The sequence below is a fragment of the Neomonachus schauinslandi genome, chromosome 3, assembly GCF_002201575.2.
Source record: "Neomonachus schauinslandi chromosome 3, ASM220157v2, whole genome shotgun sequence".
In the NCBI taxonomy this organism is placed as follows: Eukaryota; Metazoa; Chordata; class Mammalia; order Carnivora; family Phocidae; genus Neomonachus; species Neomonachus schauinslandi.
In genome coordinates, this window is record NC_058405.1 from 100,900,854 (window position 1) to 100,923,523 (window position 22,670).

The 22,670-nt window shown below is 37.3% G+C and overlaps 1 protein-coding gene across 3 annotated transcripts in view; it reads right to left on the bottom strand.

Moving 5' to 3' along the window:
- The window catches only part of DARS1 (aspartyl-tRNA synthetase 1), a 58,697-nt gene extending 36,965 nt beyond the window's left edge, over window positions 1–21,732 (bottom strand). Inside the window, exons 1-4 of one of the 3 annotated variants that reach the window (XM_021695832.1) lie at window positions 21,509–21,732; window positions 19,302–19,359; window positions 15,692–15,784; window positions 4,407–4,509 (exon numbers count right to left, since the gene is read on the bottom strand). In XM_021695832.1, coding sequence (XP_021551507.1) covers window positions 4,407–4,509; window positions 15,692–15,784; window positions 19,302–19,359; window positions 21,509–21,574 — 320 coding nt within the window. In that variant the 5' untranslated portion in view covers window positions 21,575–21,732. The remainder of the gene's footprint in view (window positions 1–4,406; window positions 4,510–15,691; window positions 15,785–19,301; window positions 19,360–21,508) is intronic. The other 2 variants (XM_021695834.1, XM_021695833.1) reach the window with 2 other exon arrangements.
- Between the last annotated feature and the right edge of the window lie 938 nt (window positions 21,733–22,670).

A 22,670-nucleotide genomic window follows, 5' to 3' on the forward strand; every position in this document is an offset into this window, starting at 1 on the left:
TTTTTTTTTTTTTTTTTTTTTTTTTTTTAAAGTATTTTATTTATTTATTTGACAGAGAGAGAGAGCACAAGCAGGGAGAGTGGCATGCAGAGGGAGAGGGAGAAGCAGGCTCCCTGCTGAGCAAGGAGCCCGATGTGGGGCTTGATCTCAGGACCCTGGGATCATGACCTGAGTTGAAGGCAGATGTTTAACCGACTGAGCCACCCAGGCGCCCCTGAACACCCATTTTAAATAAAATAGTTTATGTAAAGCCTAACTAGTAACGATAATTTTTAGGAAAAGGATTCTGAAAGATGAAGAAAAAAACCAACACAATTTTTTCCTAAAAAAGTTCTGAAAGTTCTTTAGAATTCATATTATAAATTCACCTGATTTATTATTATTCATGAAAAGAACAGGTAATTTTCAAAGGAAAATTTTTCTGTTCTTGATTTTCTTCTTTAAAAATTGGCACTTTGATTATAAGATCATACTACTGGCTTTCTGTCAGAAATGACATGTGCCTCTACTGGGTATTTACCCCAAAGATACAAAAGTAGGGATCCGAAGGGGTACGTGCACCCTGATGTTTATAGCAGCAATGTCCACAATAGCCAAACTGTGGAAAGAGCCAAGATGTCTATCGACAGATGAATGGATAAAGAAGATGTGGTATATATATACAATGGAATATTATGCAGCCATCAAAAGGAATGAGATCTTGCCATTTGCAACGACGTGGATGGAACTGGAGGGTATTATGTTGAGTGAAATAAGTCAAACAGAGAAAGACATGTATCATATGATCTCACTGATATGAGGAATTCTTAATTGCAGGAAACAAACTGAGGGTTGCTGGAGTGGGGGGTGGGGTGGGAGGGATGGGGTGACTGGGTGATAGACACTCTGGTAAGCGCTGTGAATTGTGCAAGAATGTTGAATCTCAGATCTGTACCTCTGAAACAAATAATGCAATATATGTTAAGGAAAAAAAAAAAAGAAGAAGAAGAAGGTAGCGGGAGGGGAAGAATGAAGCGGGGAAATCGGAGGGGTAGACGAACCATGAGAGACGATGGACTCTGAAAAACAAACAGGGTTCTAGAGGGGAGGGGGGTGGGAGGATGGGTTAGCCTGGTGGTGGGTATTGAGGAGGGCACATTCTGCATGGAGCACTGGGTGTTATGCACAAACAATGAATCATGGAACACTTCATCTAAAACTAATGATGTAATGTATGGGGATTAACATAAGAATAAAAAAAATTAAAAAAAAAAAAAAAAAAGAAATGACATGTGCCTTAGACTATTACCAAGAAAGATCAGGATTTCAGAACTACCTGAAGAAGTACAGTCTAAAGTAATGTAAAAAAAGGCAAGTTGACTGACCTATCAGCGGCATGAAATCATGTTCCTAAGAAAATTATCAACCAACAACAAAAATTAAAAACTCATAATTTTTACATGGGCGGACCTAGAGGGGTATTATGCTAAGTGAAATAAGTCAGATAAAGACAAATACCGTATGATTCTACTTCTATGTGGAATCTAAAAAACAAAACAAATGAACAAATAAAGAAGCAGAAATAGACCCATAAATACAAAGAACAAACTGGCAGTTGCCAAGGGGAGGGAGAATGGGAGGATGGGCAAAAAAAAGGTGAAGGGGGGTAGGAGATACAGGCTTCCAGTTATGGGATGAGTAAGTCACAGAGATGAAAGGTACAGCGTAAGGAATAGTCAATGGTATTGTAATAGCATTGTATGGTGACAGATGGTAGCTACACTTGGTGGTGAGCATAGTATAATGCACTGAGTTCCTGAATCACCATGTTGTACACCTAAACTAATATAACACTGTGTGTCAACCATACTTCAGTTAAAAAAAAAACAAACATTTTTTGCCACAGAGTCTTAGTCATGAGAATCTTCCTCTTTCACAAGGTAGCAAAGTCATTAACACACTTACTCTTAATTACTCAGGCTAGATACTTTAACGTATGAGTAGTGCCAAAAATTAAATAATTAACCTAAGTACCACATGTTAAGCCTATTGTATAAAATTGGCTTCATTCACTTGTATATAACCAAAGGCTTTATAATTTGCAACAGCTCTATTATAAAACCATCTTTTCCCACACATTACTAATTATATAAAGTCCATTTAATACAGGCTCTTTGCTTAAAAAAAAAAAAAATCTGAGTCACAATTTAATTAAGCTGAATTACATCTAGATCTTGAGTTCTACTTCAGGATTATGAAATCCAGACTAATTTACCTAAATTCTTGCCTTGTCTAAGACAAAAATCTCACGTTATACTGTATCATTTATATGAAGACCCTTCTTTAATTTATGTATTATGAGGACATTAGTGAACTAAATTCTATTTGGGAGACCATTTGCAAGTAGGTCTGCCAGCTAGTAAGCTTTGGTTGACCTCTGATATGGTCAATTGCTGTTAATCAAGTCGCAGAAGTTTGAAAAGACCCAAAGTAATAAGAAATAACTATTTGTGGACTACTTCTAAAGACATCAAATGAATTCATTGTCCTTTTGTCAGTAGGCTATCTCTTAGTAAATACTAAGGGTAAGTGGGAATTTCAAAAGATTTTTATTTTTTATTTTTTAAAAAGATTTTATTTATTTATTTGACACAGAGAGAGAGACAGCTAGAGAGGGAACACAAGCAGTGGGAGCGGGAGAGGGAGTAGCAGGCTCCTGGCTGAGCAGGGAGCCCGATGCGGGGCTTGATCACAGGACCCTGGGATCACGACCTGAGCCGAAGGCAGACACTTAACCGACTGAGCCACCCAGGCGCCCCTCAAAAGATTTTTAGACTAGAATATTTTCTTTAGGCATGTAACACTAAGGTTATAATGCAATTTAATGGAAACACACATTCTATATAAAACTGTCAGCTTCATCTATTAGTTTTCAGAACCAATTTAATACACAAAAGACAAAAGCCATAAGGTTATTTGCTGATTTGAAATGGACTTTTTCCCAGTATTTTTCAGTACATTAAATATAACTTAGCATATACATCTATGGTTTCCAGGAGCTCTATTTATAGAAGGCTCTGTGTGGAAAGTTTATTTCTAGGGACCAAGTTTATCTATGTCCCATGTCACAGGACTGACCTTAAAAGGCTAGTTAACAATGTACCCCACAAGCACACACCATCATAGACCATGAGATGAAAACAGCAAACCTACTCACCAAAAGATACAGACAGAAGAGACAGAAGTCTCTGGGTAGCAGGATTGCGAGACAGGGTGAGGTGGCACTACTTCACCAGTAATACAAATACTACTGAGTTCATCAGTGAACTGATGTAATTAGTGGCTCTGGAGTTTTTAAACCAGAATACAGACACTGCTGTGGTACAATAAAACTGAATGTGATAAATAAATCTCTAAACCCATACCAGTTACTGAGCATCCAATACCTGTAAAACACTCAGGGAGTCAGGGAGGGCCCAAATATAAATTAGGATGTTAAACTAGATCGTTTTTTAGTTCCTTTCTAGTCCTAAAATTGATAATTCTTTCTATATTCACGCATCTTTGAAAGTATACAACTAAAGAACAGAGATAAAAATCAATAGAAAAATATAACATTTATCCCAGATTTAATTTCTTTTAAAAAACATTTATGCCTATGAAGTATGCTATTACTTAAAACACAAAGATCATCCATTTTTCCAAATCAGATACCTTGATCATTATCATGGAAATAAAATTTTGATTAAATTGAGAAAAACATACAAACAAAACTATCCACATTACCAACTATTATTACCTTAGAGCTACAGCATGCACAAGCACGACACTATCTCTATATCCTGCCTCTTGCAAACTTAATAAAACAATGCATTTCTACAGGAACTCTGAGCCAGACAGCAAGACTTGGGGGAGTGGGTTGATTTTTACTTTTCTTTAACCCTTTTAATGTCAAAGTTAAAAGCTGTAAAATGTTATGACATCTGTTTTACCTCCTTTAGAAGGGAATCATTTGCAAAACCACACTCTCATTTTATATGCTTTTATTTTTCAGTTAGAAAACTTGTTGCTTAATACGCAAATCTCAAAACTGGGGGAGGGAGGAACTGAAGCTCAACAAAACACAACAAAATAAAGTTGCTTTGCTATGTTGAGGCTGCCAGGCTTTTTGTTACTCTACTTGAAAGTAAATGTGACTTGTCTGTAGAGAGTGCTGCTTCAGCAGTTCCAAATGAATTTCAAGCCTGTGCTCCATATTTTCTCTTTTGTAATTTTAATGTATTCAGCAATACTGAACTGACAATTTAAATAACTACATTTTTAAACAAACGAAGCATTGATGTTAATGTATGAAAATGGTCCAAACCCCTGGAGTCTTAGTTCCCACCATTGTTTATTCTGACAACAGGATATAATTGCTTACTTACTTGGCAGCAAATTTAACCATCTGCTTGCTTGCATGGTCTCCCACTGCCACGAGTGCCTGGACATTAAACTGCTGCTGACGTAGGACTAAGAAACACTGCTTCCCTGAATAAGACAGAAAGAACACAAGTGTATTAAGGACACGCTACTTCAGGTTTTACAAAGAAGAAAAATGTTTCTCTACTTTAAAATTGAGCCAAAATTTACTATAGTCATTAGGTATGTACATACATGTATCTGGCTTCCACGGCCCAAATACTCAGACTGTTGACAAGCTTTAAAAAAACCCAAGTTCCCACTATGAGTAACAAAAATGCTTTTAACATGTTTGTTATGAGAACATAGGCAAATCACCAATTTCAAAAAAATATAAATCAGAAAATTATTCTGTCATTGCATTGATTAAACAAATTTCAAGTAACTTCAGATCACTTTCAACATTCATTCAATAACAAGTGTATTCTACAGGCAAAGGCACTGTGCTAACCACTATGGGATCTTCGATCATCAATGATGAAACCACAGAAGTGATAATAAACTGCTTAGGATCAAGAACACAAGCATTCTGTGCAGGTGGTCCATTTTACTTCCCACCAAAGTACATTTTAAAGAGCACTTAGAATGACAGGCCAGTTTCTTCCATGTTCTATTTTCCTCTGTTTTCCTTTATCATATTCCTCATCTTTCATCCTTTATAAGAGTTTCGCATTTTCCTCTTCACTCCAAATATCTTACTTTTTTTTTTAGAAAAGATTTTATCTATTTATTTGAGAGAGAGGAAGAGAGTGAGCAAGAGAGCACGAAAGCTAGGGGAATTTCAGAGGGAGAGGGAAAAGCAGGCTCCCCACTGTGCAGGGAGTCCAACGCAGGGCTCAATCCCAGGTCCCTAGGATCATGGCCTGAGCCAAAGGCAGATGCTTAACCAACTGAGCCACCCAAGTGCCCCTCCAAATAACTTATTTTGCATATAAAAGATCATTCCCTTTATCCTCTACAACCAGTTTTATTTTTACATATTCTGGGCCTCATGAGCCCCCCAATCTCCCCTCCTTTCATAAGGAACTGCCATTCCCTATTCTTAACCTTTTCAAAAATATTATTCTAATAGATTCAGTGACTCTTTATCCTTGTGACATCCTTTTCCTCCAAACCAGATTCTTTTTAAGTCTCTGATCAAGTTTTGGGAAATTACTTCCTCATAAAACAAGTTAAATCTTTATAAGACCACTTTTCTCATCAGATTGTTTTATAAAACATCAAAAGATTTCAGTTTTTAAAGTCCTTGCAAAAAAAAAGCAAAAATGCAAGCAGACTTAGTCATTACTTTCAACATATAGTATTTTGAAACACAAATCAGACCACAATCATGAGTCTAGAAAAAACCTTGCAAAGTGCCAACAGAGACATAATCTATGGACTTCAGAGTAATTTATGACTTACATATTTTTTTTTTTAAAGAGATTTTATTTATTTATCTGACAGCGAGAGAGAGACCATGAGAGCAGGAACACAAGCAGGGGGAGTGGGAGAGGGAGAGGCAGGCCTCCTGCGGAGCAGGGAGCCTGATGCGGTGCTCGATCCCAGGACCCTGGGATCATGACCTGAGCCAAAGGCAGATGCTTAATGACAGCCACCCAGGCACCCCATGACTTACATATTTTTAACCACCAAATACACATTTATTTTCCCTTTCCTTTGGACTATGATGCAGTCATAAAGTAAAATCTTAAAAAAGAAAGTTACACGTACTAAACACATTCAAGGGGATTTTAAGATACTGCATGGATAAAGATTGTTACCGTGAAGAAATCTGCAGATGGATCAAAATGACATTATCCTGGGAACAACTGAAACCACAGAATGTTTGAGAAACCTTTAACAGAATGTTTCTGTGAAATGGAAGGCAATGTGATTTAGCAAATATTTTAGCTGCTCTAATAGGGCAGATAGGCAGCACAGACCTAGCTGCACTACAAAGCCATGCTGCGATGAACTCCAATGCTACACAAAAGACCTTGAGAGAAAAAGGAGCTCTAGAGGACTTACAAAAAGGGTTAGCACATGAAAATGTCTCTGGGTCAGCACTAGGGGGTAACAGTGTAAGGGATGGTAAAGAGTAAAAGCTTTGAAATCAAAAGACCTAGGATCCTATCCTATCACTTCCTAGGAAGGGGCCTGAGGGAAAATTATTAAACTACTTTATGCTTAAGTTCCTCATCTGCAAAATGGAGAAAATAATGTATGTCACTCATGGGGTTTTCTCCTACAATCTTGAGGATTATACAGGTAATATATTTAGAGCTGTGACACACCCAATTAAAGTATGAATTGTTATTAATTAATGTTAATAATTATTAACAGCACCACTGCTACTGGCTACTTATTTGATTGACTACCATTCCTTTTTCACATTTGGATTACAATGTGCAACAACCATGCCAGGTGCTGGGAACACAAAGTAAATATTTGATAGACAATCATGATAGACTATTATGCAAAGAAGGTGATAAAACCATATAAAGTATAATCCCAATTTTGTCTAAGTATATTAATATTGTGCAGAGGAAAAAAAAACAGCAAAATGTGAAACTGATTGGATAGGAAAAAAACACCACAATGTGGCTACTAACAGATGTGAAATTATGGCAAGTTATGCTGTTCTTCGTTTTTTTTTTCTCTGAACTTTCTACAATAAGCATGTACTATTTTTCTAATCAGAAAAAATACTTTTTAAGGGAATAATACAGTCAGGGAGGTAGGTATAGAAGAAATGTAAGGGCTGAAAGGAAATCTTGGCCATCTTCAAGATTTAACACAAATAGTATGTAGAACCTGGTGAGTTCTAGGAGGCTAAATATAGAAGCAAGTGCGCTCCCTAAGATTTGACCTCATTGCTAGGGAAAACAAATCAAGAAATCAGTGGTAATGGGTGGAGTGAAAATTGTTCACTGTTCTCTTTTAATGTTTAATGTGTTTATTGTATGTAATTCTAAATATTACACCTCTTATTTTTTAAAAAAGGAAACAGATGGAAGGGAGGGGATGAAGTAGTAAAACCAGCACCATGAGATATTATATAAATCTACAAGTAAAAATGTATCAGCACAAAAAACATCCAGATTAATGCAACAGAAAAATAAACTCAAAATAGACCCTATTAGAGAAAAGAAATTCTAATTCTAGATAGAATTCAGAAAATTAAAAAAACCCAACAAATAAAAAACTGAGTAAAAAATGAAACTGAATATTAAACTGTACAAAAAAGGAGAGACCTTTCTAAGTTTAAAAGTTACAGAATATCTATATACAAAAAAACTGAAATACTGGGAAAAATTATTTGCTGAATGACATAACCTATATGAGTAAACATCCTTAATACATAGAGATCATATAGATTTATAAGTAAAGGACACTGAGATTCCAATAGGTAAATGGGCAATGAACTATAACAAATCATTTGAAAGAAAGAGAAAAAGCCTGACTAGGTAAATATAAGGAAAAAAATGAAATGAAGGTAATTCAAGTTGAAACAAACAATGATGACAGATAATTTACCTCTCAAATTTAAAAATATGTAATGTTATCTAATGCTTAATTAAGTGAAAACCGTTCCTTTGTAAGTTGCTGATGGCAAAGTAAAGTTGCATATGCTTTCGGAGAATCATTTGGCAATGGGCATTAAAAACTTAAAATCGGGGCGCCTGGGTGGCTCAGTTGGTTAGGCGACTGCCTTCGGCTCAGGTCATGATCCTGGAGTCCCAGGATCGAGTCCCGCATCGGGCTCCCTGCTTGGCAGGGAGTTTGCTTCTCCCTCTGACCCTCCTCCCTCTCATGCTCTCTGTCTCTCATTCTCTCTGTCTCAAATAAATAAATAAAATCTTTAAAAAAAAAAAAAAACAAACTTAAAATCGTTCTCTTTGCTTCAAGAAATTTATTTCTTAGAATGTATGTTAAGGGGGCACCTGGGTGGCTCAGTTGGTTAAGTGTCTGCCTTCGGCTCAGGCCATGATCCTGGGGCGGCTCAGGTCATGATCCAGGGGCGTCCGGCTCCCTGCTCAGCGGGGAGTCTGCTTCTCCCTCTCCCTCTAACCTCCCCCCGCCCCCGCCGCCCTGGTTCATGCTCTCTTAAATAAATAAATCTTTTAAAAAAATGTATGTTAAGGAAATTGAGTATGGAAAGAGTCACAGTGACAAAGATGTTCACAGCAGTATTATTTCTATAAAAGCACTGAAGCTCTATTATCACTCCATATTTAGGCAGTCTTTACTAGTGGAATGATCTACATGTGACTTTAATGCTATGGTTCCCAGGTTTTTGGTGTTCAAAGCACTTTCAAATACTAGAACCTTGATGGTCCACTCAAAAAGATTTTTAAAAGACTCAAAAAACCCACAAAAATCCAGTACTGGTTTCCTGGTAAGTAGACCTGTCTACTCAGACTACTTCTATCAAGTACTTTTAAGACCAAGTTCTTGGCTGTTAGTAAACAAATTGTTCCTTCCTTGGCTCTGGTTGGTGATACACTGCACTGCATGACCTGCTTTGTTTTGCATTTTGCAAGGCACTATCTCATAAACACTGGTGAGTGATAATGGGGAGCAGTATGTGAACTGCCATCCCTTTTATGTAAATTTAAAAAACAAAGAATATACCCATGCTTGTAAACCCATTTTCTCCTGGAAGGATACACAAGGAACAACAATGGTCATTTTGGAGGGGAAGAGATTGTGATGACATGGAGAAACTAGAATTGTGAGACTATTTTTCCTTTTATATCTTTTTTTTTTTTTTTAAGATTTTTAAATTTATTTTTGCGAAGAGAGAGAGAAAATGAGACAGCAAGCATGAGCAGGGGGAGGGGCACAGGGAGAACCAGACTCCAGGCTGAGCAGGGAGCCCAATGTGGGACTCAATCCCCGGACCCTGGGACCATTACCCGAGCTGAAGGCAGACGCTTAACTGACTGAGCCATCCAGGCGACCTTTCCTTTTATATCTTTTTTGCACCTTTAGAATTTTAATTTTTACTATATCCATATACCTTTTATTCTAAGAAGCAAATATGTAATTTCTTACTTTAGCAAAAAAGTCCTCTCTGTGTAAGTTAGTATTGGAATTTTATAACAAAGACTAATCAACTGTTAAATATTTCTCATCTTTCTTCTTGGAACCCGCCAACCAGGAGACAGTTTATAGAAAGGAAGACAGAGTCAATGTTCAAAATAGCTGAATAAATTTGCTACTTTTGGATATTTTAAATTTAGCTCCTAACAGTTAAGAATTTGTGTTGCATTTTGATTCTTAAGTTTTTAGAAGAGGCAGTTTATTTCTTAAGTTTACACAAGAGTCCTGTTTTGGAAAACGTAAAGTTTGATACCTTGTATAGCACCTAGCGCATTCTTTATTTCTAAGCTGAAGAACAAACATGGTCCTGGTCAGGACAAAAAGGCTCACCCTCATCTCCATTCAGTGATAGCTCAGTAATAAAGTGAGCTTTTGTGGGAGAATTACGTTATCCAACATGTGAGGCAATCTTATGTTTTCATCTCTTCCTACTGTCTTTTAGCTTGCCAAGTTCCTGAATTCATTATTTAGATAATGTACCTTAACTTCCTAATACCCAACATTAACATTTTCCTTCATCATTTATGTTAATTCATTACCGAATAAAACAGCAATGACCTAAATATTCTAAAGTACTTTCCATTTGTTATTTCCCCTGAAATATTCTTGCATGAACATAAATTGAGGTCCTAAACTATCTGATAACCAAAATAAACTAGCTATTTTGGAAGTATAAGTAAGTTTTCAGAAAGGACAGTACTGGAGAAGTATTTTGTGCCAATGACTTCAATGTAGTATATATAAAATTTGAAAAGAGTCACAGATAGTTCAATTACTCTTTCAGTATGCAGGCTTCAGCTCATAAGCTTTCACAATCTAAAGAAATAAATTTTAAGTGTATCACTAAGAGTTCAAAATTTCTCATTGCTCCTGTATAAACCACTTGATTTTAGGGATAGGATACATAAATCTAGTAAGAAATCTGATTTAATTTTTAAAAACTTATGAAATACTACCCTTAAGAATATTTGTTATAATAAGTTGTGGTTTGGTTTTTTTTTTGACATAACAGGATTCTAGTAGTCATACTTCTGACACTATGATTTTGACACTTCCATTTCCTTATTTGTGGTTTTCTAGAGCTTTGCACTACTTGAAATTGCCAGCATGGGTTACTTCCCCCAAGTCCAGTTTTAATGTGTTACTACTTTTGGAGTTAAGGCACCTGAATGCTTCCAAGTCAGTCATATTTACTGGCAATTTTTCCTATGTAAGGAAGAAGGGAGTAGCAGCAATCAGGGTTTTGCGAATTCAAACCATAAGATTCTATTTCTTTCTTTAGACAATCTACTTTTTTTTTTTTTTTTAAGATTTTATTTATTTGAGAGAGAGAGAAAGAGAGAAAGTGAGCACGCACAAGCAGAGGGAGAGGCAGGCTCCCCTCAAAGCAGAGAACTTGATGCGGGGCTCGACCCCAGGACCCCGAGGATCATGACCTGAGCCCAAAGCAGATGCTTAACCGACTGAGCCACCCAGGCGCTCCTAGATAATCTACTTTGGCAGAAATAAAAAATATTGATGATCATTATTGGTAACAATATAGGAAAGTGGTACTGTCATATACTTTTGGGACTATTACCTGACCAGTTTTTTTGGAGAATAGTCTGGTATAAGAAATTTTAAATAAGCATACATATGCCCTTCAACCCAAGAATTTCACTTCTAGAGATTTACCTTGGAAAAATACTGCCTTATGTAGATCTATAACTAGTATCATGGAAAGATCTCCAAGAAATACTTAATTGAAAATTTAAAAAGTTGCAAAATAACATGTAAAATATATCATCTACGTAAAATAAGACAAGTTAAAAGTCACACGCACAGAACAAAAACCTGTATGTGTGCGTATGTGCGTTAAAAAGAAAGATTTTTAGAAAGACACTGAACAAATTATTAGGAATTAACAGAAAGGCTGAGGCAGAGGATAGGGTGTAGAGAAGAAAAAAGGGAGTATCAATTCTGTATTCTCAGAAAAATTTATGTAAAGATATTAATGTATTACTTAGGTAACTTACAGCTTAAATACAGATACAAACATATATACAAACTTAAAAACAAAAAGATTTTCCAATAAAAAATTATGAAAACCAGATTAATGCAAAATTCCAAGGAAAAAAACACTGAAACTTAACCTAGTACTATACTAAAAGAATACTACCCACACCTTTGCCAAATTCAGTTTATTCCAAGAATCCAAAAATGGTTCAACATTAAGAAATCCAACTACTATAAATCATTACAATTACAAAGAGTTGATTCTTGTTATTTGTGGTAGTTATGTTCTATAAAGTCAACATGAACAATGAATTTGCAAACACCAAACCATTTTTCCTAGGGGAAATACAAGGTTAGGTTCCCGTGAGCCTCTGGTCACAAAATTTTCACCAGTCCATCAATACATAACCTTGTTTTGTAGGTGCTTGTTTGAAGGCACACTCTTTAATATATATTGTTGATTCATTAACATTGAACTAACGGCCAACAGCACTGTAACTCATGCTTGAATGAAGCTTATCTAACACATGTATTTTCTAAGCAAGGCATAAGCCTTCTTGCACTTAGGAACACTAAAGTACTTTAGCACTATGCTTGGTGGCCACTGTAAACAGCCATATCACCAACTTTTACAAAGCACAAGACTATGAAGAATGTGGCATTAAATAGATTGTGAAAGAACACTTGTTCAAGAGAGCTGATACAAGAAGGCAGAGCTTCACTCTTTGACCTCAGCTGGGAACATGTGCATTGGGCTACTCAAGTGTTTTGCCTCTCTGCACATGTACATGTCTGGCATTTCTGTGAATGAGAGTGAAAGTGCTGCAGGTATTGATTTTGGGGTTACAACTACATTTTACCAAGCAGGAGAATTTGCAAATACACAATCCATGAATAAAGAGGATCAACTACATTTTAATTTTTTATTATATGGAAAATTTCAAAAAACACAAAAGCAGAGAGATTAGTATATGAACCTCTATATAAATACACTCAATACAATTATATTTTGAGGGAAAAAAACTGATGAAAAAAGGTCTAGTAAAATTTAACATCTATTCCTGATAACAGAAAATTTGGACTAGAAGAAAACTTCTTTTAATCTAGTCTTTAAACTTTGGCATTGTTTTCTAATGACATTTTATGCAGAACACCCAAAGTCATGAAATAACTCATCAGGAGTTTAAATCTCTGCTGTTTGAAAAATTCTTCATTGAGGGAATCCCCGTAGTACTGGAGAATCTACTAATCATTGCAAAGAGAAACAAAAAAATGAGATAAACATTTGAAAGAAAAGGACAAGAAGATCATTATTTGTAAATGATACCAATGTCTACCTACAGTCCCCATGTACTTCAATAATTATCAACTCATGGACATTCTTGTTTCAGCTTTATCCCAATCCTCATATCCCTCTATTCCTATACTACTGTGAAGCAAATTTCAGCCACATTATTTCATCCATACATAATTCAGTATGGATCCGTAAGAGATAAGATCTTTTTAAAAATAACATTACCACAGTACAATTATCCCAACTTAAAAAAGAGTAATTTTTAACATCAAACATCCAGCCAATGTTCAAACTTCCAAGAGTCTCAAGTGTCCTTCCATCCTTCATTTATTTAACTATATATTTAACTTCTGATCCAAATAAGTGACTGTTGAGAGATAAAATTCTTAAGTCCATCCCTCCCTTTTCAATTTATTTGTCTAAGAGATATGGTCATTTTTGCCCAGTAGTTTCCTATAGTCTAAATTTCGCTGATTGCATCCTCATTGTTATTAACATATTCCTTTGTCCTATGTTTTTCCTATAGGTTGGTGGTTAGATCTAAAGGCTGCATGAGATTCAGGTACAATTTTTTTGGGCAAGCCTACTGCATTGGGTGGTGTTGAGTTCTTTCATGAATAGACATAAAATATTTCTGGTTGTTTCTCTATTGTGTCATTAGCAGTCACTGCTGATGAATGCCTGGGTAATTTACTAGGGGCAAAATGATGAAGTTCTAACATACCTTTTTTTCATTTTATTAGATGGAATACCTCTCCAGCAACTTCCCCCTATCTACCATTTGGTTAGCCAGTGATACTCAACTCATTCAGAAATGGTACTTTCTCTTTATCAGTTTTCAAAATAATGAGCTTGTTTCATTGGCAACCAACCAGGTTTTGCTGCCTGTCTTAGCATTATTATAAATTTAAGGATTTAAAAATATCTGATGTGTTTCGATTCAGTGCGATTATCCTTACTGTACTCCAATTGTTCCATTTGGGGGATGGGTGTGCAAAGGGAAATATTCTTGGCTCAGGCCTACATGTAGCATGCATTGTATCTTTTAATTTGCTAAATAACTATGTTTAGGAAACATACAAAGGCTCCCAGTCTAATGGGAGAAAGACAAGTAAACGAAGGATTACAATACAATGTGGTTATCTTTTGGTAGAATAAATGGCCCAAACTTTCAGAAAGGCAAATCAACATTTTTGAAAAAATTAAAACTCTACCAGTTTTCTCAAAGTCCAACAGTATTCAGCTATTTGGGGGGGGGAGTATATTGGAAGAACAGACAAATGTTTAGTTCTAGTGATCCTGAGAGTGAGATATATGTATAAAATGGTGTACATTAATGCTATAATAAATATTTTAAAACAAGTAAGAAATGTAACATAGAATGTATTAGATATTACAGAAGTAATTAGCTCTGCTGGGGAGACTAAGTACCTTAGAAAACTACCACATTCCGTTCATATTCTACCAATTACTAGGAGTTCTTGGGCCTATCATTTGAAGTGCCAGTATCCTCATTTACAAAGTGGAATAACAAAGCCTGTTCTGCCTATTTCACAAATTTGTAGGGATGATCAAATGTGCAAAGTGTGTAAAAAGTATAAAATTATAAACTAATGTTGTCAATATTTTTAGACAATTGTGAACACTAGGCTAAGACAATTTTCTATAAGGAACAGGCCTAAGTTATTCTCATCTTTCTTCTTTGTTGTTAATGCTAAATTCTTAGTACTGCCTGACAGAACTTTCTACAGTGACAAAAATATTCTGTATTTATGCTATATGTGGGAGCCACTAGCCATTGTGGCTATTAAATACTCAAAATACAGCTCGTAACTTGAACTATTGAATTTAAATTTAAATTTAAATAGTTAAAGGTAGCCAGTGGTCACTGTATTGGACAACCTGAACGTAGCCTTATTTCTTTGTTACCTATCTTGCTATCTAAATTAAATATTACAAATATAAGAATATTAACATATGAAAAGCTTCTCAAACATACTCTTCACTTAAAAAAATTAAACTTTTGGGGTGCCTGGGTGGCTCAGTTGATTAGGTGTCCCATTTTTAATTTTGGCTCAGGTCATGATCTCAGGGTTGTGAGACAGAGCCCCGTGTTGGGCTCTGCACTCAGTGTGGAGCCTGCTTGGGATTCTCTCTCTCTCCCTCTCCCGCAACTCAAAAACAACAACAAACCCAAAAAGAAACAAACAAACAAAAAAACCAACCTTAAAATTTTGAGAGGTGCTAGAAAAGTACCTTAAAGTCTTGGATTTAATCTGAGTCTTTAAAGTCAAATTATTTTTAAGGATGTCTTTTATTAATTTTTTGTTTTTAAGTAGGCTCTACACCCATGGCGGAGCCCAACATGGGGCTTGAACTCACGACCCAGAGATCAAGACTTTAGCTGAGATCAAGAGTTGGAGTTTAGGAGGAGTAAGATGGTGGAGGAGTAGGAGACCTAAATTTTGTCTGGTCCCAGGAATTCAGCTAGATAGTTATCAAACCATTCTGAACACCTACAAATTCAACAGGAGATTGAAGAAAAGAATAGCAGCAATTCTATGAACAGAAAAGTGACCACTTTCTGGAAGGAAAAATGTCTTCTCTTGAGCACAGATATAAAGGGTAAGAAATACCAGCAGGAAAAAAAAAAAGTCTGGGGAGTTTAACCAACTGAGTCATCCAGGCACCCTAAGGATGTCCTGTAAGAACTAAAATTAATTAAACATGGATTAATGCTTCACAGTGATTTAAGAAAGAAAATAAATTTGTTTTGTTTTGTTTTTAAAGATTTATTTTGGTCTGTGAGGAATTTGCAAAACAAAAAATTCAGAGTCCTTACCAAAAGGGCTATAATTATGAAATCAATCTTACCTTTAGCTCTACTTGTATGAACCCTTGCACGCACCCAAACAACTTCATCAGCTTTGTGTACTGTCAAGTCACTAACCCGAACCAAAACTCGATCTGCAGCAAATAAGTAAAACAATTTTGTAATTCAGAATTTACAAAGTCATAATTATTTTGGTTTAACAGCTAGCATAAGTACTCGGTATTATCTTTTTTTTTTTTTTTTGAAGATTTTATTTATTTGACAGAGAGACACAGTGAGAGAGGGAATACAAGCAGGGGAAGTGGGAGAGGGAGAAGCAGGGGAAGTGGGAGAGGGAGAAGCAGGCTTCCCACAGAGCAGGGAGCCCGATGTGGGGCTCGATCCCAGGACCCTGGGATCACGACCCGAGCCGAAGGCAGACGCTTAAGGACTGAGCCACCCAGGCACCCCAGTACTTGGTATTATCTTAAGTAATTTTCAATCTCTGATAACACTTTCTTTTCTATCATTCTCCATATGCAATTTGCTTCAAGTTTTATGAATTATACTAAGTACATCTCTAAAATCTATCCAATTCTTTCATCTTCATTGCCACCATCTCAAACCAAAATACCATTTAGTTTGCCTAAACTACAGCAACAGCCTCATAATTGGCATTCCCTGATCCCCTAATTCAGTCTACATTGGACTCAAAGAGATAGTTTCAAAATGCAAATCTCTTGAATACTTCAGTGACTTATAGGGCCAAATACAGCCTGTCTTCACCTGCCTTTGCCTAAAGGGACATGGTATTTTCCCTTGCCTGCCATAGTATATAAGTGAACCGCACAGGGTTGGATTTTCTGCCAGGCCTGGATAGTCATGGTACCAGGACACAAAGAATGATCCAGGGAAGGCATGTTCCTCAAAATGAACTAATCAAAGTCCTTCTGTGGGACTTACTAGAGAGACATGGGAATGAAGCTCTATTCCCTGGGGTTCCTGAGCTGAGATGGTGTAGGCCTGGGCTGTAGCCACTACTTTTCCCAGTACTTGAGATGGCAGGATGAGAGAATAAGGCCAATAACCTAAAGGAAGTAGAGCCAAAAAGTGAAGACAGAAAGTACAGATGCTGCTTGAGCCTCTAGATTCAATTATGCTGTATGCTATCTCATACTTTGTTTCCTATAGTTATGTGAGCCAATAAATTCCCTTTTTGGCTGTAAGTGAGCCCCCCAATGATAATAACAAAATACTATATTTATCCAGAAATCCCCAAATAGGAAAACTGTGACAAAACAACTATTATGTCAAGATAGTGACATAGGCAATCATGATCCAGAAATCATTTTATTATTTTATATGCAAGAATTTGAATATCAGAGAAAAATTTAAGTATTAAAAACATAGTAATAGACATGACATCATAACATCAAGAGTAATAAAAGATCTCTATTCTCAAGAGTTACATTGCCTAATTGTAACCAAATCTGTCAATATCACATGCAGCAAAACCTAGTTACTACATTACTAAAAATACTTTCGGGAGGATATTATAATGAAATCAAATTATAAATCTATTTTACCTACTTTGCTAAATGTATTTGTAACTTGTCTCTTGAAGCAAGAAGATGAAGCTTAGAGAGAATTTGATTTACAGAACACCATGGTTCTCATTGCCAGAAACAAAGAGAAAGAATGAGGAATTTTTAAGCCATTTTGCAGAACGTTGCCAAGAGACCTTATAAATTAAGCCAATTTCCAAATCTGCTGTGTAAACTCAGGCAAAAGAAAAGTGTGAAAGAGAAAAGACAGACAAAGCAGCATAAAATTTTAAAAGACAAATCTGAAAATGCCAAGACTGAAAAAGGAAATGACTTATTAACTAGTCAGTCAAAACTCAAAACCAAATGAAACAGAGTAACATAAATCTAAAAGAATGAGCTTATACGTGGCATGATTAATTTTAAGAGTACTTTTTAAAAAAAGATTTTATTTATTCATTTGAGAGAGAGTGAAAGAGATCACAAAGGGAGAGGCTGAGCAGAGAGCCTGATGCAGTATGGGGCTTGGGTCTTGATCCCAGGACCTAGAGATCATGACCTGAGCCCAAGGCAGATGCTTAACCAACTGAGCCACCCAGGTGCCCCTTGATACTACTTTTGAAAACAAAGAGTATCATTTCTTTTTTTGTGTAGCATTAGAACTAATTAGCACAGGGGTTCTCAACCTTCAACACATCCACAAATACTTGAGACACATGTCACACTCTCATCAGTATGACTGGCTGAGACAATGATCATGGGCAGCAGGATTTCAGTTTGAAAATCTACTGCCTCTTCCACACTTTTAAGTCACTAGCATTAGAACAAAGAAATTTGGAGACATGGAAGCACATGCGAAGGAAACTTCGTGTTGAACCAAGTATTAGGATTTTAGCAGAGATAAACCAAAGGTAGAATTTTCCTGTTATATTACTGTTACCAGGTGACATACATAGTTTATCCCCCCCCTACCCCGTGAGAAGAAATTATAAGTGGAAGACAGTAGTCTGGCTTTGCTAACCAAATGGGAACAGTATAGCAATAGGTGATTGGAGCTCACGTAAAAGACTGAAACTCCAGTGAGCTTCTTTGTTATAGTTCAAGGAAGTCCAATTCAGGAAGATACTGAAAAAAAAGTCTCAAATCACCCCTCCTGCTTGTCCTGGCAGGGGAATGTCATCTTCTATACTATATTGTTTGTATTCCATTTTATACTAAATTATTTTACTCCAGCATCTTTGCTTTTGGAAATAGTTTATTTTTAGCAAACCATTTGTCTTATATTGTACATTTTTCCAAGAAAGTTAAGAAGTAAAAGTGACTTTGTGGCAGTGCAATAAATCAAATCCCAAAGTACAATAAAACTGACCTGGAGGTTATTTCCAAAGCATAAAATTCATAGGCAGGCTTCTGAATCAGAAGTACATAAAAAGAGGAAAGAAAGAAAGAGAGAGAGAGAGAGAAAGAGAGAAAGAAAAAAAGGGAAAGAAAGAGAGAAAGAAAGTAAGAGAGAGAGAAAGAAGTACCTAGTACTTCCAATGGGCCAGAACTTAAAGTTCTGCAGTTGTACCAAAGTTTGAATGATCTGGGGTGTCTACCAAAAGAAAAGTGATTGTTAAATAGTTGACAGTAAGATAAATCTGATATTACACACATACAAATATATAAAAATACAAACAAAAGGAAGAAATAAATAGAAATAAAAAACCTACAGGTCTGAGTGAAACAGCATGTGACAAGTCAATTTCAAAGAAATAAAGTCAAGAGGGAAAAGGAAAGGAGGTGGCTTCATAAAACATGCAAAAAGGTTGCATATAACGAAGGCAGTTAATATTAACCATTCTTCTTTATCTCCTAGGCTAGAGCTAAATCTTAGTTAAATCTTGTACCTTACCTTTTTAATATAATTTACCATTTAAAGTTAACTCTTTAATGTATTTTTCTTCCCTTTCTAGAGTAGTAACCCTAGACTGACAATGATTATGCAGGGTTATGGCACCTGCTTGGGTTATTCATTTAACCTTTTCAGAGTTATGCCAAACTTACTTAACTTCATGAAGAGCTTTCCTGGAATTAGAAAGACCAAGAAGAAAAAAAAAAAAGGCTTTATTATCATAAAGCTACTAACCTGGTTTTTCTTGTGATTGTATCATTGAAGATACTCCATATCTTTCTTTAGCATAATCCTACAAAAAAATGGTTTTAGATTATGATTTTTTATTTAGACACAAATAGCACAGTATACACATACATACAAATAACAGAGTATAAAAATGAATTTATTTTGGGGTGCCTGGGTGGCTCAGATGGTTAAGCATCTGTCTTCGGCTCAGGTCATGATCTCAGGGTCCTGGGATCGAGCCCCGCATTGGGCTCCCTGCTTGGCAGGGAGCCTTCTTCTCCCTCTACCTCTACTGTTCCCCCTGCTTGTGCTCTCTCGCTCTGTCAAATAAATAAATAAAATCTTAAAAAAAAAATTTATTTTAACTTTCAGTACCATTTTATTAATTTAGAGAGCCAGTAGTTTCAAAGTGTGGAAATCTGCCATATCATTTACCTATATACAGAAAAAGTTTCTTCTGTTTTGAAGATCACCTGTCCTGGATGGATATACCATATACAACAGCACTCAAAGATAAAATTTTCACACATATACAACACATCTTTTAACTACCTTCTTCAAAAAGAACATTAAATGACTTCAAAGCAGGGATATAAATTTTCTCTGTGAAGGGAGTAGGATGAAGTACCACAGTTATATTAACTTCCTATTACAGGAAGAGATGTTCAAAGAGAACCAACATTTTTGGGTAAGCTTTCTGAGCACCAGATGTCCTCAGTTTTTAGAAATCCGAGATGTTGGATATAAGCTACTACAACTTTGTAAAAATATTCACCAGCTTCCTGTTTCTAAAACTACCTTCAGCATATAGGATTGCAAGGGGTTGGAAATAGACAATATCTAACTTCTTGTTATATTTTAAAGTCAGGAGCAGGAAACAGGAGATCTATGGTACAGACTATTAACAACATATTTACAGAATAGCTAAGTGGCCTTTTATTTTAATCTCACTTTACTTCTAAAATGGTATCTTAAGATCCTTCTAGCTATAAAATGACATAATTCCATCACAATGTCTACCTTATAATCTAGATCTATGCTATCTGCAAAGGAGCACAGTTTACATAATTAGATCAAGAAATAGCGAAAATAATTTCCTTAGATTTTACAGGGTACTTTAAGACATATAGGAAGCAATTAGTTTCTGTCACTCCCTAGTTATCTGCTGGAATCCTTTCCTTTAGATCTGGCAGATATTGGAGTTTGTGTTTATACCAAAATATACCAGACATATTAAGGTGAATACTGAATAATTTTTTTTTCCAAATTAAAAAAAAAAAATACACCTAAAGACAAAGATAACCCAGCCCTAACAGATAGTCACACAACGCAGCATGAGGCCAGCATAAACAGACTACAGCGTGTGAATACAGGGTCACTTACCAGTACTGTTCATATTTCAGCAACTTTTATTCCATCTAATATTATTAAGATGACCCATTCCTTATGTAGCTTATCACAGATTCATAACTCCTCAAGTGAAAAGTTAGGAGCTGGGTAGGGATTGAGGCTCGGTTATCCTACAGCACAGTAAGTTGTAGGACGGCTTCAAACTTTCATTTCTGAAAAGCACTGAAGGACCACTGGGTATTATGAATTACCCACATGATTTTGAATCACTTCATCTCAAATGCTTGCTCGGCAAACTTCCCTACCTACCTCACTGGGTCACTAGAAGGGAGAAAGTAAATAAAAATGGCAAGCGTTCTTTGAAGCTGTCACATGGTAAATCGTCATTAAACATATCGGCAGATCTTTTTACTAAGTACCGTCATTACTTGCAAAAACATTAGGAACACGAGAGCTGAGGAAAAAATCGATTACTAGTGGACATTAAAATTTTACGGGGCAAGGAGTAGGGGCGATTACATGAGGGACGTGCCTAACCCAGGGAAGCTTGTGACCCCGCCGCTCCTACTTCCGGGACAGTCGGTGCTCCATGTCCACCTCACCCCGGGACACGCTTCTGTTACGCTAGGCCTCCCAAGCGTCCCTGTGAGAAATGAGATCAGGGGTGGGTCTGGCCACGCTGCTCGCGCAAGGGTCCTGGAAGCGCAGTGAGGGCTCTGGGCATCCCGGCCCCAGGCCCGCGGCCTGCAAGCCAAGGGCCAACAGGGAGCCGGAGGCAGGGGCCCGCTCACCCTACTCCCTCCCTCAGCGCGGTGCGGCCCAGGGGGTCTATTTTCCCAGGCCCGAGGAAGGAGGACACCCACTTCCGCCGCATCCATGATCTCCCGCGGCTTCTCCTGACTCTTGCGGCTTTGGTTGGCGCTGGGCATCGGGACAATGGGACGGGGCAGCGGTTACCACCCTTCCTCGCAGGCTTCCGTAGGACAGGCAACGGGGCTGCTCTCCGCCACACAGTCTCCGCCCTCCCGGCATCCAGCCTGCACGCGCGCTCGGACTCCCTGTGGAGGATCGGCTCCGGAAAGATCGCGAGAACTGAGATTCTTGAGCGTGTAAGGCGAGCTCCTCAGTGCCGCCTTCTCTTCTTGCCCCGCCTCTACCGGCGTTTACCTGGAGTTTGAGGGAGTCCCTGGGAATGCGTTCGGAGTCTCGCGGGATTGGCTCTGAGGACCTGGGTGCCTGAGGAGTGGGCGTGCCCCGGACCTCCGTCGTTTTTCACTCTTATGCCCGCTGGGACTTTTGCTCGGTTCTCTTTTCAGTCTTATTTACCCCTACTGGCTTTAAATGCAGACTGTTCCTTAAAACATTGACCCAAGCTCAGGCGTCGGCTTTTCCTCCCTCGGACTTTCCCGCCTTCATATTCCGCCGCGGCATTGTAGCTGCCTGCGGTTACGGGAGACCTCTTCGCAAACTGCTCTCTGGATTGGGGTCACAGGAGTGCTGGGTTAAAAGCAGTTGGCTTGCTAAGGTAGGATTGAGTGCCACTACCAAAGTGATAGGTGAGGTGTAAACATAATGGTAGAAACCCCACACAATTGCACTGATTACCTGGACCCACTGCATTATTTCAGAATGTGCATAATGTTGGTTGTTCAAGGGACAAATCACCCTGTTAGGCTTTTAAAAAATTGTGATCCATGAGCCTTTTATCGCAAGTGAAAGTAATTTGGGGGCTAGATTACTGTCTCTCCTGCTAGACTTCTTCGCACTCTGTCAAGTTTTAACTTAGTAATGTCTTAGTCAGGCACAAGTGGCACAGTTAATGCTCGTTAAAGAGTGCAGAGAGATCCCAGGGCAAATAAAAGGGCTTTGGAGGCTGCCTAATTTAGGTCCTTGGATACAGTCGTGAGAACACAGACATTCCTGCCCTTGTGTAGCTTACCTTTTTTCCAATTGTAGCTGAGAAGAGAGATGCTATGAAAGTTTCTTTGAGGGCATTCACCTCAGGGTTCCCTGAGGAAGTGATTC